A 14,660-nucleotide genomic window follows, 5' to 3' on the forward strand; every position below is an offset into this window, starting at 1 on the left:
CTTCGAAAGGAAAAAAATATTAAAAGGACGTACACTAGTTTGTATATTTATAATTCTATGTTATCTTTATGAAACGTTCTCTTATTTACTAGGTTACATATGTCGATATCTTTTAGTAAAAAAAATAATGGAGTTGACCCCGACTAGTAGTTGATCCCTTAGCATAGGAGTCAACACACACAAGCAGAAAATGAAGGAAAAAGAATAAAAGGTGTTGACCATGTTGAAGAAGCCAAATTATGGAATCTAAGACGAGTCTCATGTAAAATATATCTCATAAGCTTCATGGAGTTTAAGGTGAATCTCATACAAGAAAAGTTTCATAAGAGAAGCAAACTCAAAGGAAAAAAAAAAACTAGAATCAAAGATGATGTTTCCTAGTTGTATTTTGTGTCTTTTATGTTTAATTAGTAAGTTGTATTTTGGGTGTATTTGGGTAACTAGAAAAGTATAGTTAGTTTGTAATTATGAAACTTTTTTATTATTATTAAATAAGAGTATTGTAAGGGAGAAGAATCAACATGTGATTCTCCATCCCCAATTTCTCTTCCTTCAACATGCCATTGTCTTTCTCTTCTCCCTTTTTCTCTTTTTCTCTTCTTCCTCTATCACATGTCCTGTCAAACATGCCCACCTCACTAAATTTAACATAGTATTAGAGCAGGCAAACTTCTAAGATTGAGAAGAAAAGTAAATGGAGAAACAAAGAGGAAGAAGAAAAAAAGAAAAAGACAATTTTTTTTCTTTCCCAACAACCATTTTTGTCTTTGGAATTTTCTTATTGTAACACAATTTTCATGTTTCATATTATATATTTTTAGAAAGATATTTGAGTTTAGTTTCCAAATAAAAAAGAATTGTTTTAATCAGAGTTTTATACAAGCAAAAATTAACATTTGAAGCAATAAAGCTCAAACAACATGAAGAATTCATGCCGTAGCAGAAAGCTTTATTTTTTGAAACATTTTGCACCTTGAAGAATGAGAATTTATATAGAGAATTATATCTAAAAAATATCTATAAGTCTATTTTTCTAACCTATTGAATTGTTGATCAAATTTGATGTTTCTAGAGAGAAATATCAATATTAGAAGAACTAAAGATCACACTAGTAGCTTGTTTGTGTGCGGGAATCTGAATTTTTAGACAATTCTTTCCTTCACTGTTTTGAGTAGCTACTTTTATTTTTTTCAAGTCTCCTATTTTATTCAAACTCTAGTAAAAGTTTTTACAAACATGAATCCTTTTTGCTACTTTTCTAAGTTGTTTTATCCCTTTTTGAATCAAGATTGGTAACTTTCATTAATTTATTAATTTGATGAAGGCCTCCTTATTATTTGGAAGTATGAGTTTTGCATTGTGCACTTCTTTTCATTTGAAGTGTGAGTATTGTTATTTCTTTTTTACTGACATCCTTGAGTTCATGTAAGACCTCTAGTATTTATTTAATTTTTAATTATTTTTTATCACTACAAAACAATACCTATTTACCCACTACTTGCAAAGAACAAGAGTGCGTCCAACATCCAGTGTGAGTTAAGTTTTTTTTCACCTAAATGATTATTTTTTTCTTATCTACCCTTAAATTGTGATTATTTCTTATCTCTTTTTTTCGTGCCCTAAAACTTGAAAGTTCTTTGAAAGTGATCAGATTATTTTTTAAACATTGACCCTTTTTTACTAGTGTATGGAGTTTGCTATTCGACTAGGAATAATTTTTGTCCTTCATATTTATTTTGTCCAATTCAAGTCTTTTTTGCGATTTTTATCCCTAGCTCCAGGGGGAGAAATAAAAAGAAGAAATACAAGAAAGAAAGGTCTTATGGAAAGGAGATCTCACAATTAAAGCAAAGTCAAAGAAGAAGAGGAGTTTTGATGATAACAAAACTTAGCCAAATTGAGAAGATGCAAAATGCTCCTCAGGACTAACATTTGCTTGGACTAGTTCAGAATTTTAGAAAACTCTCCCCAAAACCAACTGATGTCCATTTCTAAACATCACAATTTGTTCCTCAAAAAGGAAAATTTGTTTGCAGGTTATTGCTAGACACAATTCTAACCATCTCTAAACCTATGCACAAATATGAATAGATGTACATGTCAAACACACCCAACAATAGAGCTATGCTAAATGCAACCTTAAGTCATTAATGGCTTAATGTGACTCACCTTCATTTGTTGTTCGAAAACATGAACTACCAGAAAATGATTATGCAATTTAAGCTATTTTTTTTGTTAATTTTAGTCTGGTCCAACTTTGGCAATCTATGATAGAAACTAAGGGATGCATGTGTCACTTTGAAACCTTTCCAAAAGACCCAAAAGATGAAGATGATTTGAAGGAAGAAATTACTAACCTATAGTCTCAATATAGAAGCCAAAATGTGGGACAATATGTAGAGTGGAATAGTTCATTTAACATGACTAATTGTTTCTAGATTAAAAAAATTATACTTTGTATTTGACGTCTTAATTTAATAAAAAATTATCGAATAAACATAGTAATATATCAGAGTGATTAATAATTTCCATATATTTCCTTGGAAAATGCACTAATAACTATAAGAAAATTTTAAAAATTTTCATGTAATTTTTTATGAAGGCTCTAATAGGTATTTTATAGTAAAGGTTTCTTGGAATTGTAAATCTAAGGAAAATCATTTTTAAATTTTCCTCAAATATAAATTTCCAACGAGGAACACTTAGGTAAAATATTTGAGGCATTTTATTGTAAGAATCTCAAATAGATTTAGAATTAAAAAGAAATTATATTTAAGGGAATTTTACTGTGCAACCAATATTTTGAATTAATTACACAAATAACAACTTTTGAACTTAATATCACAAATACCTATCTTTGACCGGTCAATTGCACATTTGTATAGTCAAAACTGACATGTAAGCTTTGACCGCTTACATGGTGACACAACATCATGCCACATTAGCACTCGAAGAGGCTGGGCACCACATCATCGTCCGCATAGGATGACATGTCAGCATGCCTTGTAAGCATCCACATCAGCCAAGCCTCTGCCATCTATTTATTGTAATAAAATATAAACTTTATATATTAGCGAATAAAAAAATATAATTATATATATAAAAGTGTCGTTTAAATTTTAAAAATATTAAATTTTTTTTTAAGTTTTTAAAAATCTTATTGGTCAGTACGTGTTTTATTACCTTTTATTTATTTTAAAATATGAATTATATATATTAACTAATGAAATCGACAATTAAAGGTATTAAATAGATTAGAATATAATTTCTAATTGGTTAATACATAAAATTTTTTATTTATTAAAAATAGAAGGAAATAAAACACGTACAGACAAATAAGATTTTTTAAAACTTAAATAATTTTTTAAAACATTTTAAAAATTTTATTTTATTTATATATAATCGTATGATTATTTTATTAGTTAATATATAAAATTTTATATTTTAATAGAGTGAAATGGAAGGTAATAAAACATGTATCAATAAATTAAATTTTTTTTTAAAAAATAATTTTTTAAATATTGTAAATATGAAAATATATTAAATCGATAATGAAAGGTATTAAATAGATTGGAATATAATTTTTATTTAGTTATGATATAAAATATAATTTATTTAAATAAATAAAAGGTAATAAAACACGTTACACAAGTAAGATTTTTAAAAACTTAAATAATATTTTTCTAATATTTTTAAAATTTAACTACGTTTTTTCAATATATAATAAAATTTTATTTATTAGTTAATATATAAATTTATATTTTATTACAATAAATAGGCGGTGGCGGATTGGATGATGTGGATTCTTACAACGCATTTGATAACGTGGTGTATTGACGTATCATCCCTATGTGGTTGATGGCGTGACATTCAGATGATATGATAGATGACAAGGCATTGGACTTTGTGTGGTAATGTGGCATAACGACATAACACCGTGTGAGTAGTTCCGCATGAGTAGTTGACGGGTCAAAGTTGGATATTTGTGATATTAAGTTCAAAATTTGGTTATTTGTTTTAAAAAAATGGGTAGTATAATAAAATTCCCTATATTTAATCACTTAGAACAAAGCTAAACCCAATTTTAACATTTCCAATTGGGGTGTAATTCCAAGCAATGGGGTCCATTCCTGATCATCTTGTTACATTATTAATAATCAAAATCCACTTGGGAAGTTTGCATCTTAGTTGATATGTCTGTGATTTTATACATATATAAACTAGAAAATGGAGAAGAAAACAAAAAGAAAAAAAAAATCCCCATTTTGAACTAGGTATCCGCAGCAAACCCCCTTACAAAATACATCAATAATACAAAGAGCATCATCGTCGTCTCTCTTGATGCATCAATCTGGTTCATCAAGGAACCATTCTTCGTGGCACTAACCTTCCCCCGCTACTGTACCCATTTGGAATTCTTGCTCCACCATCATCTGTTGAAGAAGACCGGTATTGCGAATTTCCCTGGAGAGGACTACTGATTCCTTGCTGCAAACCATGAAATTTAACAGAGGCAGTAGTGGTCGGAAAATTGAACCAGTATTTTAAGTGCTAGAAAGAATTGTCCTAAAGAAGAAAAGAAAACTTACCCTAGAACGAGGATTGGAGGGGGGTGTACCAGACCGCGCGCCTGTAACATAGCCACTCCCACCAGCGCTGAAGGTGCCGCCGTTGAGACTCAGGTTTATGTCTTCATAACCGTTCCCCAGTTTTCTTAACCTGTTCAGCTCCGGCAAAACGACAGTCACGAGGTCCGGCCGGTCTTTTCTTCTCAGCTCCGCGCACTTGAGAGCCAGCTTTGCGTACCCTAATGCCTCCTCGACCGGCCAGTCCGGCACCGTGTGGTCCAACATCTCGGCGAAGGTTCCCTTATCGATGGCACGCTCGACATGATGCGTTAGACCCATGGGCGGCTTCGCGGTGATGATCTGCAGCAGCATGATGCCCAATGAGTAGATGTCGGATTTTATCCCCAGCATTCCCGTCTGCTGGTACTCGGGATCTATGTAGCAAAACGTCCCCGCTGTGGATGTCATCCGGTATTGGGTGACGGAGTCGGCGACCGACGGCGGGACCAGTCTGGCTAGGCCGACGTCGCTGATCTTGCTTACGTAGTTGCGGTCGAGGAGGATGTTGGCGGGCTTGAGGTCTCGGTGGACCAGTGGCTCCGGCTTGGCCTGGTGAAGGAACAGTAATCCGGTGGCGATCTCCGCCGCAATCTTGAACCGGATTCTCCATGGGATCGGAGGGCTGTTTCCCCGGCGGAACAACCGGTCGTCCAAGCTTCCGTAGTCCATATATTCGTAAACAAGGCATCCATATTCTGGGCAAGCACCCAGCAGTAAGACCATGTTTGGATGCCTGATGCAGCTCAGAATCTCAACCTACGTAAATGAATCCACCACAAATTAAAATCGCTTTCGTAAATTCTCAATGTTTGTTTCTGAATTCTACTTCTATTGTTCTGTCACTGTAAAATACGTTACCTCTTGCTGGAATTGCTTCCTGCCCTGAGCTGCGTCGGGTCTCAACACTTTAATGGCGACTGGCGTGTGATCAAGAGTTGCTCCATAAACTGGGCCATAGCCTCCTTCGCCGATTTTTAGCGACTCAGCGAAGAAATTCGTCGCGACTTCGATCTCTTCAATGGTGTACTTTCTATATCGAACATCATTGTTGTTCAAAGCATCTAAGGCTTTCTTCTTCTCCTCCGCTGCAAGCTTTGCCTTCATCTCAGCATTTTTCCTCCTCTGCGCCTCCATTTCTGCCAGTCTCTGTGCTGCCTCGGCAGCTTCAATGGCTGCTCTGCATTTGACCTTCTCCACCTCGGCTATAGCCAAGGCGGCCTCCTCTGCCATCCGAGCTTCTTCGAACTTCCGGGCTTCTTCCATCTTCCATTGGTGATACTGGTTTGCCTAGAAAGGGATTTAAGTGGAACTTTCTTTCAGTGAATATCTCTCTTTGTTTCTTCTTTTTAACAAAGAAATTGCAACGTGACGAAAAGCATAACTGAAGGCCGAGATTGTTGAGATTTCAGGTGATTTAATGAGATGATTCCATTCACCTTCTGTTTGGCGGAGACAGCTTCTTGCATAGCGGTGCTGTACAGATCCATGGTGTTCTTCAGCTCCCTCTTTAGCCTTTTCATTTCAGCCTCCACATCTTTCTGAATCAGATAAGATCACAGGCATTGCAGGCAGTTCATTGTTTTTGTACAAGACGACAAAGATAGAGAAAGGGAAAGAGAGATGTTACCATGGACTGAATAGAGAAAGAGGATCGAGGGCTATCGCTGGAAGTGATGGAGAAATCCAGCCCTTCGGCGGAGAAGTCGGCAGACTGGAAGCCGGAGTATGAAGGGAAATCGAGGCTGTCCGAGATGGAGTCTCGGCCGTAGGGAGTTCTGGCGGAGCGAAGGAATGCATCCATGTCCACGCCCCCACCCCCGCCCCCGCCCCCACCTGGCGGAGCATTCCTCAGCGATGGTTGCGGCCTTGAGGGAGTCTTCGTGAAGTCACTTAACCTATCCGGGTTTCTCCTATCTAAATACACAGGGGCCGGGCCCCTCCAACTCGCCACCGCCGACGACGCTGCTGCCGCTGCCGCTGCCGCCGGCGCGGCCATCCCTCTCGCAAAGGGAGTCCTGTCTTGTTGCAACAGAGATCCAATTAACGGAATTACGAATGAATTTTATCGGATCTTCTCCAGTAGCTGAACTTACTTCACTACATCATCCGCCTCGAACTGAGAGGGAGCAACAGGTGGTGGCGGTGCTGGAGTCGGTGCTGGCCGTGGGGCTGGCGCAGGGACAGGCCGACTCGCTGACCGGACTGTCATCACCTTCCCTTTTGCAATCACGTAGACAGTGCAGAAGTCCGGTGCAGTTCTGCCCAATGTACTTGGTACGTCAAGATTCTTGAATTTCCTGCGTTTACAGGGGAAAGAAGAAGGAAAATAAAGTGTCTGAGATGAAGGAGAAAGAAAACTGAAAACCATAGAAGCATCGTTGATTGAAGACGAGCATTCATAAGAGCAACCTAATGAATGCATTTCTGCCAGAGGCACCCACGACGACGTTGTGGAGGCAGCTAGAGTTTATATAATCGACGATGGCCTTGGAGACGTCCGTGTCTTCCAGAACAACCTCTGTTACTGTAACCTGAAAGCATTACCAGAAAATCCTCTTGAGTTCTCAGTTTTTAAGGATTTTTACAGCTACCAAATCCATGCCACATTACTGTCTGGTAAAGATCATATTGCGGAGAGGCATTTGTGGATTAAAAATATTTATGAGTAGCTTGCCTCAGACAATTCTCCAGTGCCACCCCTGCTCCAAAGTATGTGTAAAATAAGGTATCAAGAGTCTCATTCGTGGCTTAGAAGCCGTATACTCTTACCCCTTTACGAGCGCAAAACCCACGGAAGGGAAGGTAGAGCTGCTGCATCTCGGCTTCGATTTGCTCGCTGTTCGCATCGGCATTTGTTTCCGTCATGGAGAAACTGGCTGCAGGTGGACAGCCGCCGAAGAAGAAGGACAGAAGGAGACGGTTAAGAATGGAGAAGGTGAAGAAACGACTACGATAATGGATCAAATGATAACAAAAACGAAAAAGAAGGAGAGAGGTACCTACGGGCAATGGCATTTTTGTTTCGGACATGGATGAGGATGATGTTGGGATTGTTAAGGAGGAGATGATCGACGGCCCACTTGACGGCGTGTTGGCTGTTCTTATTCCTGTCAATCGCAACCGCCGTCGTGCGGATCACCGGAAGCCGTTCCTCTGCCGACTGGTTATAAGAACCCATTCCAACTTCCTCTTCTCACAGCCGATTCAATCCTGCGTCTTTTGGGTCAAATTTGATTTTGCTTTCCTTCGCCGCTCCCTCTGGAAACTGGTAAAAAAAGGATGAAATGAATAAACACAGGAGGGACGTCGGAGAAGAGAGTTTCTGCATCCGCGAAGCTCCTTTTCCTCTCTCTCTCTCTCTCTTGCTGGACGAGCTGATAAGCTGCCTTTGTAAACCAGAACAGCGACTCCTTACGTGAATCGGGTCTTCGTCTCCGGTGGAAACATCGAGACAACGATCCGCGATTTCGTTCTTGTTTGGAAGGTCAAATCCGTTTCTCAGCTCTTATTCTCTCTCCAGATCTCCCCTTCCTGCTCCGATCATGGCTCCCCTTCTGCAACGTGTCGTGTATTCCCCTCGGCTTTTGACTTAATCAAACCGTTTAGGGAAGCTCATGAAAGTCTCACCCCAATCTTTTGTGAACATCAACTCCATTATTTTTTCAGCATTTTTACTTAAAATAATTTGGTTAAATTAATTAATTCATTTAACCAAATTGTTTATAAATCTGTGCTTCTTATTTTGTTTTTCTCATCATTTCTTATTGGAACCTCACCTAATATTTGGAGAATGCTGGTTGTAGGTTCCATTCTTGAAATGGTGTGATTCGAATAATCCCATATGGTATTAGAACAGGTATTCATATGTGGACCTCTATCCAAATTATCCACATATAAGAGTTCAAAAGGTTTACACGAGAGGGAGAGTGTTAAAAAATAGTCCCATATGGATTAGTGAGAAAAAATATGTTGAATTTATTAATTGGAAAAAAGATTTTCTAAGACAGACAATAAATCTCTTTGTTTTGACATGTTCAAGCATGATCCCTCAATCATGTAGCTCATGTAATTATATTATATTGGGTTGAGGTAATCCTTATTATTCTATATTTTTAATTAAAAAAATTATTCATATTGCACGAAATTATACCCTAGAGATGAAAAATAAGTATATTAGTTTAAATATGTATAAAAATAACTTCGTATATATTTAATTGAAAATACCCTTATTTTTTTCTATATATTGTGGAAAATATTTTAAACGACTTAGATATTTAGATCCCGACAAAAGAGAAGAGATAAGTTCGTCTGGAAAAAGGCTGTTACTCAATCATTACTCCATGTGATCACCGCGGGCCACGTGGCAACGCGGATTCCGGCACAGACCGACACGAAACTAAGGACGCCCGCCTTATGCGATTCTTACGTCATTTTCTCCTCTTCCAAACGCCGGCTCCCTTATTCCCTCGACAGCGACCTTTACAACCTTCGGATCTCCGAAGTGCCACGTCAGCTACCACCTGCATTGAGGCGGTGGGGGCACCTCTCGTACGTCACAAAGAATAACGAAGATGCCACTGCCGCCGCTTTGTTCGGAACCACGTGTCTTCAGAGGTCAACATTGACTGCACCTCGGCAATCATTTGTCTATAATTTCAAGGTTAATCCGTGATTATCTATTTATTTTTAAAACAAAAGATAGTGTTCATCGACCGTATCCACGTGGGTGGACGGGTCGGGTCTGAATCCAACCCCGAACCCCGCTCCTAAAACTTGAACCCAAAAAAATCTAAAACTAATCTGAAATATCAAACTTAACTTTAAGCTAGGGACGTTCTAGAATGCATCCGATCTGGGGGCGGAAAGGGGGATGGGGCCCGCTTATATTAACCAATAAAAAATGACACGTGCAACTAAACTAATAAAGAAGAGGAGGGTCGTGTAGCACACAACGGTAAGACACTTCCCCGCTGCTTCTTCTGATTTTGACCAAAAATTCAACCCTCGTTCTGGGTCGACTTAGAAGAAAGGAGTAGGGGTGAAGAAAGGCAAAGCGTGTCTGCAGGAGAAGGAAATGCCTCTACCGAGTAACCGCGTCGCGCTCGTTTTCCTTGAAGCTGCCTCGCCCGAGGGGCCGTGTTCACACAACCGCGGCGACGGGAGATATATAAGGGAGTGCCAACTGCCCACCATTTTTCAGCTCGTAAACTCGTCCGGTTCGACGACGTTCAACATTCAACATTCGCTCTCTGTTTCATCTCTTCCCTACTTTCGTTGTCAAACAAAGGTAGATTTTAACGGAGTTGGTTCGATTTGATTAATCGATTCAGTTCGTATTGGAAATCAGTCTGTGTGTTGGGTATATATGAAAATCAATCCGACGGAGGGAAACAATCTGTCACTCCCCTCCCAAGACGACTTCTCCTCCTTCTTCTCTTCCCTCGACGATTCTCTCTTGTTTGACTCCTTCATTCCGGCGATGCCACCCAGGAAGAAGCGGAAAGCCGAGGAGAAGTCGCCAGAGAGCAAGGTGAAAACTATTACCCATTTGGTGTCTTCGCTGCTGATGATGGACGAGGAGGAGAGGTCGCAGCAGTGTGAGTTGGAGAAGGCGGAGGAGTTACAGAAGAGTGTTTTGGATTCGACCCATAATTTGAAAACCGAGGCCATGTTACAGTATGATTCTCAATGCCAGGACCATTATTCGGAGACGCTGACGGAGACGAACCGGCTCAGGGCAAAACGGGGGAGGATGGCGGCGGTGGCGGCTACGACGGCTGCTGCAGCGGCGAAAGGGGGAGATGCGGCGTTGCAGCAGCAGCAGCAGAGGCGGCTGTGGGTTAAGAACCGGTCCCGGGCTTGGTGGGACGGCTGCAACCAGCCGGACTTCCCGGATTCGGAGTTCCGGCGTGCGTTCCGTATGGGGCGGGCGACGTTCGACATGATTTGCGACGAATTGACAGAAATTGTGGCAAAAGAGGATACCATGCTCCGGGCGGCGATTCCCGTCAGACAGCGGGTGGCGGTCTGTATTTGGCGGCTGGCCACCGGGGAGCCGCTCCGATTGGTTTCGAAGCGGTTCGGTCTGGGGATTTCCACCTGTCATAAGCTCGTTTTGGAGGTTTGTGCCGCCATTAAAACGCGTTTGATGCCCAAATTCCTTCAGTGGCCGGACAATGAGGGCATTGCCCAAATCAAGCAAGCATTCGAATCTCTTTCCGGTATACAGAATGTTGTAGGGTCGATGTACACAACACATGTCCCCATTATAGCCCCGAAGATAAGTGTAGCAGCTTATTTCAACAAGCGACACACAGATCGGAACCAGAAGACTTCTTATTCGATTACAGTACAGGGGATGGTGAATCCACAAGGGGTGTTCACGGACGTCTGTATCGGCTGGCCAGGATCGATGCCGGACGATCAGATATTGGAGAAGTCAGCACTGTACCAGCGGGCGGAGGGTGGCTTGCTGAATGGTATGTGGATTGTGGGGAGCTCCGGCTATCCGCTAATGGATTGGGTCTTGGTACCGTACACCCACCAGCATTTGACATGGACCCAGCACGCATTTAATGAGAAAATTGGGGAAATTCAGAAAGTTGCCAAGGGCGCGTTTGCCAGACTCAAGGGAAGGTGGTCATGCCTGCAGAAGCGGACGGAGGTGAAATTGCAGGACCTCCCGGTGGTCCTTGGGGCGTGCTGTGTGCTACACAATATCTGCGAGATTCGTGGCGAGGAGATGGACCCCGAGCTGAATTACGAGCTTGTCGACGATGAGATGGTTCCGGAGAGTGGACTCAGGTCGATGAGTTCGATGCAGGCGAGGGACAATATTGCTCACAATCTCTTGCACCATGGACTTGCGGGTACAACTTTCGTTTAACGTTTAAACGGTTATTGGTTTATTCTTTTTCTGCTTCTCCAATCCTGCTTCTTGGTTTTTTCTGTATAGTGGGAGAATTGTATGTGTGTTACACAATGACCTAATAACAATCAACAATTCAATTTTGGTGCTTCAATTCTGATGTTCTGAATACTACAATGTGATGTCTAATAATGACTCAATATAGAAATTCTTCCGCTGTCTGCTTTTCAACTGGCAGCTCTGCGACATGAGATTGTAAGTGTAGTGGTGGCAAAGGAGCTAGATTAACCTTAAAACATTTTGAATATTTAACTCTAAGATAAAGGCTGTTACTGGCTGTGAGTATTCAGATTAAGAAGCGGATTTGGGTACTGAGCAGTTACCTTCAACGAAATGATATGGGAGACGGATTTCTACCATTGAATGGTGAATGATGTCTGTTCAGTATGAAATCATTGATAAAGTAACTAATCACTGTCTTTATCATTATCATCAAACCTTGACTACATGAAAAGTATTCTCACTTGGTCTATAACGACAAAGGGAGAATGGAGTAAATGCTCCTTGAGTTAATTATGCATTCTACAAATTGTTAAATGATAGTAAAGTCTGAAATGAATTCAACTTTGTGCGTGCCTACTACACACTGTTCGGGACTGGGTCTCTCCTCTATGAGAACAACCATTTTGCTCATGTCTGAGGCTTTTTGTTTGAATGTTTGCGGAACTCTTTGACTGTAATCAACATCAAAGTATCTTCGTAAGAGAGCATGTTACTGAGGCAGACAACCCAAGTACCTGTGGCGGGAATCAAAACAGACTTTATAGCTCATCTTCCAGTAGGGACTGAATCTTTTATAAAAATAAAATAAAAAATCAAAGCTACTCACAGAAAGCATCTCTCCTATTAATGTCACTTTAAAAGAAAGGCATTCAAACAAAACTGTTTTCTTTAAAATGCCAATTTTCTTCAGTTTCTTAAACTTGTCTTAGCATCCTCAAGAAGGTGCTTGGGGGTTCCAATTCCTTGGAATAGGAAGCGCTTGTTCTCGAGTCATCGAGTTCTATATGATATCTCTTACTCTTGTTTTCCATCCATTAGTTATTCTCATTCATCAAATTTGAGGTACTTTCCACTCTCATGTTGTTAAGATAATTTGCAAACTGCTGTAATTGGAGGGCTTGTTCCCAAGCAATAAAGCCAACCAATGTTTAAAAAAAAAACAAAAAAACAAAAAAACAAAAACAAAAGCAAAATAGAGACTGTTCTGGTTAGTACACTAGCAGCTCAGGAAATTGATGGGTGATTGTATATGATCTCTACCTGTGTAAATATCACAGAAAAAGGAAATAAGAAGTTATGGAGAAGGTTGAGGGCTCCTCCTCAGCTCTCATGTATCTTAAAAAGGTCCCATGGATTGTGAATCATATCATTGCATTTATGAATCACTTAAAACCAGAAACTCTATGGCTGTGTATGTAATGTCATAGTTATTGTAATTTTTTAATTTTATGGTCCAGATAGTCATTGTAATTGTACTTAGGCATATTAGCCATTTAAAACTTTTTTTTGTTGTTATTGTTGTTTGTGTGAGAGAAAATGGGACTTCTGGGCCAGGATTCCTGGAATGTTACTCAATCCATCCAATTGTTTATATTGAGTATTTAGTTGGAAGATCATTATATGGAATTAGTTAGGTTCCAAAGTGTCATATTTGGTGATTGAGAAGTGACTGTGGTGCAAATTAAAGATAGTTTTGAAAGAGCAGCTAACTGTCCTAATCTAATCTACAGTCTTGCATTCATTTTATTCAAGGAGCCTTTTCACAATTTATAAAACAGGTATTAATAAGTTCATGGAGGAGTTTGAGAGTTTGAACTTTCTGTATTTGTAGTCATTATAATCACTTCTAACTCTGATGGACAGTCAAAGAATTGGGTTTTCGTGGAATTCTGCACAAGGAGATCTGTACTTATAAAGGGGAGGCCTATTGAATTTGACCACATGCATTAGTAACAATGAGATTTTATGTTGTATTTTATATTTTTTAGGACTCCTTGTCAACCTCCCACTGACATCTCTACTCTTTTTGCCTGCTTTTAACATGATGTCATGTGCTGAAGAACATTAATTTGGAAACTACATTGGTACTTGTCCTTCCACTCTCTGAGAAATGTAAATTGATTTTTATGTATAACACAAAAAGGTTGGCAGTTTCCCCATTTAAGTCAATTTTAATCCTTTTATAGTTTATTTATGTTTGGAAGCTCATGTGATCACAACAGCTACCTTGTGGGATGGATTAAAAACTCATGCTAGACCAAATTCATTAGTTGGAGTTATTATCTGATCAGGCAAGGATAGACCTTTACAATATCTAGAAAGACAAAAGTTATTATCTGGCTTCCTCTTATGCTTCTCTTCCCAAGGGGAACAACACCCTTCCCAACTCCCGGCGATGGCTTGGTGATTTTTCTGCCCCTCCCAAAAGATTAAGGCCTTCATGTGGCGTGTTCTCAACTTAAGGATGCTTTCTTGCACCAGCTATATCAGGGAGGATTCTGTCCACCTGTTGTCAATGCCGCCTTTGTGATAATGCCATGAAAAGTATAGATCAATTATCTTCTCGTTGCCCTTTTGCAGCTGAAGCTTGGAGGTCTTTCTATTAATAGGTTTGGCCTCTCATTATGCTTTCCTGCTACCCTTGCTGAGTTGCAGCTGAAGTTTTTTTAATGCCCATTCCCGGATATGGTAAAATTCTTAAGACTGGCTATCACATGGAGCTTATGGGTGGAGCACAATGAGAAGTTTTTCTTGTCTCACAGGTCCTCTCCTGTTGCTGCCACTGAAAAGATCAGGCATGTGGTTCCCTGTTGGGCTCAGCTTACTTTAAAGGCTATACAGGGGATTCCGTTAGATTAAATTGGAGGAATCTTGCTACTTGCTGTCCTAGGCCCATTCCTAGTGTTGTGAGAATTTCTCATCGCTGTTGATCAGTGAGGGGGATTCAATGGTTGACTCTTGGGGCAAGGACTCGGCTGATCCTTCTTTGTTACCCATTGCTGATATGGTTGTGGATATTCAAGTCATTGGGCTCACAGTCCTCACTTGGCAAACTCCATTTCGGTCTCTTGCAAAGGAAGTGACTTCTGATCAACATCTTG

The 14,660-nt window shown here is 40.0% G+C and overlaps 2 protein-coding genes across 2 annotated transcripts; one reads left to right on the forward strand and one right to left on the reverse strand.

Moving 5' to 3' along the window:
* Nucleotides 1-4,359: 4,359 nt before the first annotated feature.
* Nucleotides 4,360-7,806, reverse strand: LOC137935466 (U-box domain-containing protein 35-like). Its single transcript, XM_068780116.1, has 9 exons — nucleotides 7,632-7,806; nucleotides 7,398-7,504; nucleotides 7,038-7,159; nucleotides 6,722-6,925; nucleotides 6,256-6,643; nucleotides 6,065-6,166; nucleotides 5,487-5,915; nucleotides 4,590-5,384; nucleotides 4,360-4,488 (listed from the first exon to the last, which is right to left on the reverse strand). The coding sequence occupies exons 1-9, from the start codon at nucleotides 7,804-7,806 to the stop codon at nucleotides 4,360-4,362; spliced, it is 2,451 nt and encodes an 816-aa protein (XP_068636217.1).
* Nucleotides 7,807-9,863: 2,057 nt separating this feature from the next.
* On the forward strand, nucleotides 9,864-11,657 carry LOC137934814 (protein ALP1-like). Its single transcript, XM_068779349.1, has one exon. It carries the CDS (start codon nucleotides 9,994-9,996, stop codon nucleotides 11,512-11,514), a length of 1,521 nt encoding a protein of 506 aa, XP_068635450.1. The 5' UTR covers nucleotides 9,864-9,993; the 3' UTR covers nucleotides 11,515-11,657.
* The last annotated feature ends 3,003 nt before the right edge of the window (nucleotides 11,658-14,660 follow it).

The sequence above is a fragment of the Aristolochia californica genome, unplaced genomic scaffold (assembly GCF_029961685.1).
Source record: "Aristolochia californica isolate CCGP_79_NKW_82.1479 unplaced genomic scaffold, dmAriCali1.0.hap1 SCAF_6, whole genome shotgun sequence".
NCBI classification, from domain to species: domain Eukaryota; kingdom Viridiplantae; phylum Streptophyta; class Magnoliopsida; order Piperales; family Aristolochiaceae; genus Aristolochia; species Aristolochia californica.

What these genes read in the sequence shown, in the direction of transcription:
- LOC137935466 (XM_068780116.1), bottom strand. Translation starts at nt 7,806, where the DNA reads ATGGGTTCTTATAACCAGTCGGCAGAGGAACGGCTTCCGGTGATCCGC. An exon ending in GAGGCGGATGATGTAGTGAA is followed by an intron (nt 6,644 to 6,721) that starts GTAAGTTCAGCT and finishes GCAACAAGACAG; the next exon opens with GACTCCCTTTGCGAGAGGGA. An exon ending in CTTTCTCTATTCAGTCCATG is followed by an intron (nt 6,167 to 6,255) that starts GTAACATCTCTC and finishes TATCTGATTCAG; the next exon opens with AAAGATGTGGAGGCTGAAAT.
- LOC137934814 (XM_068779349.1), top strand. Translation starts at nt 9,994, where the DNA reads ATGAAAATCAATCCGACGGAGGGAAACAATCTGTCACTCCCCTCCCAA.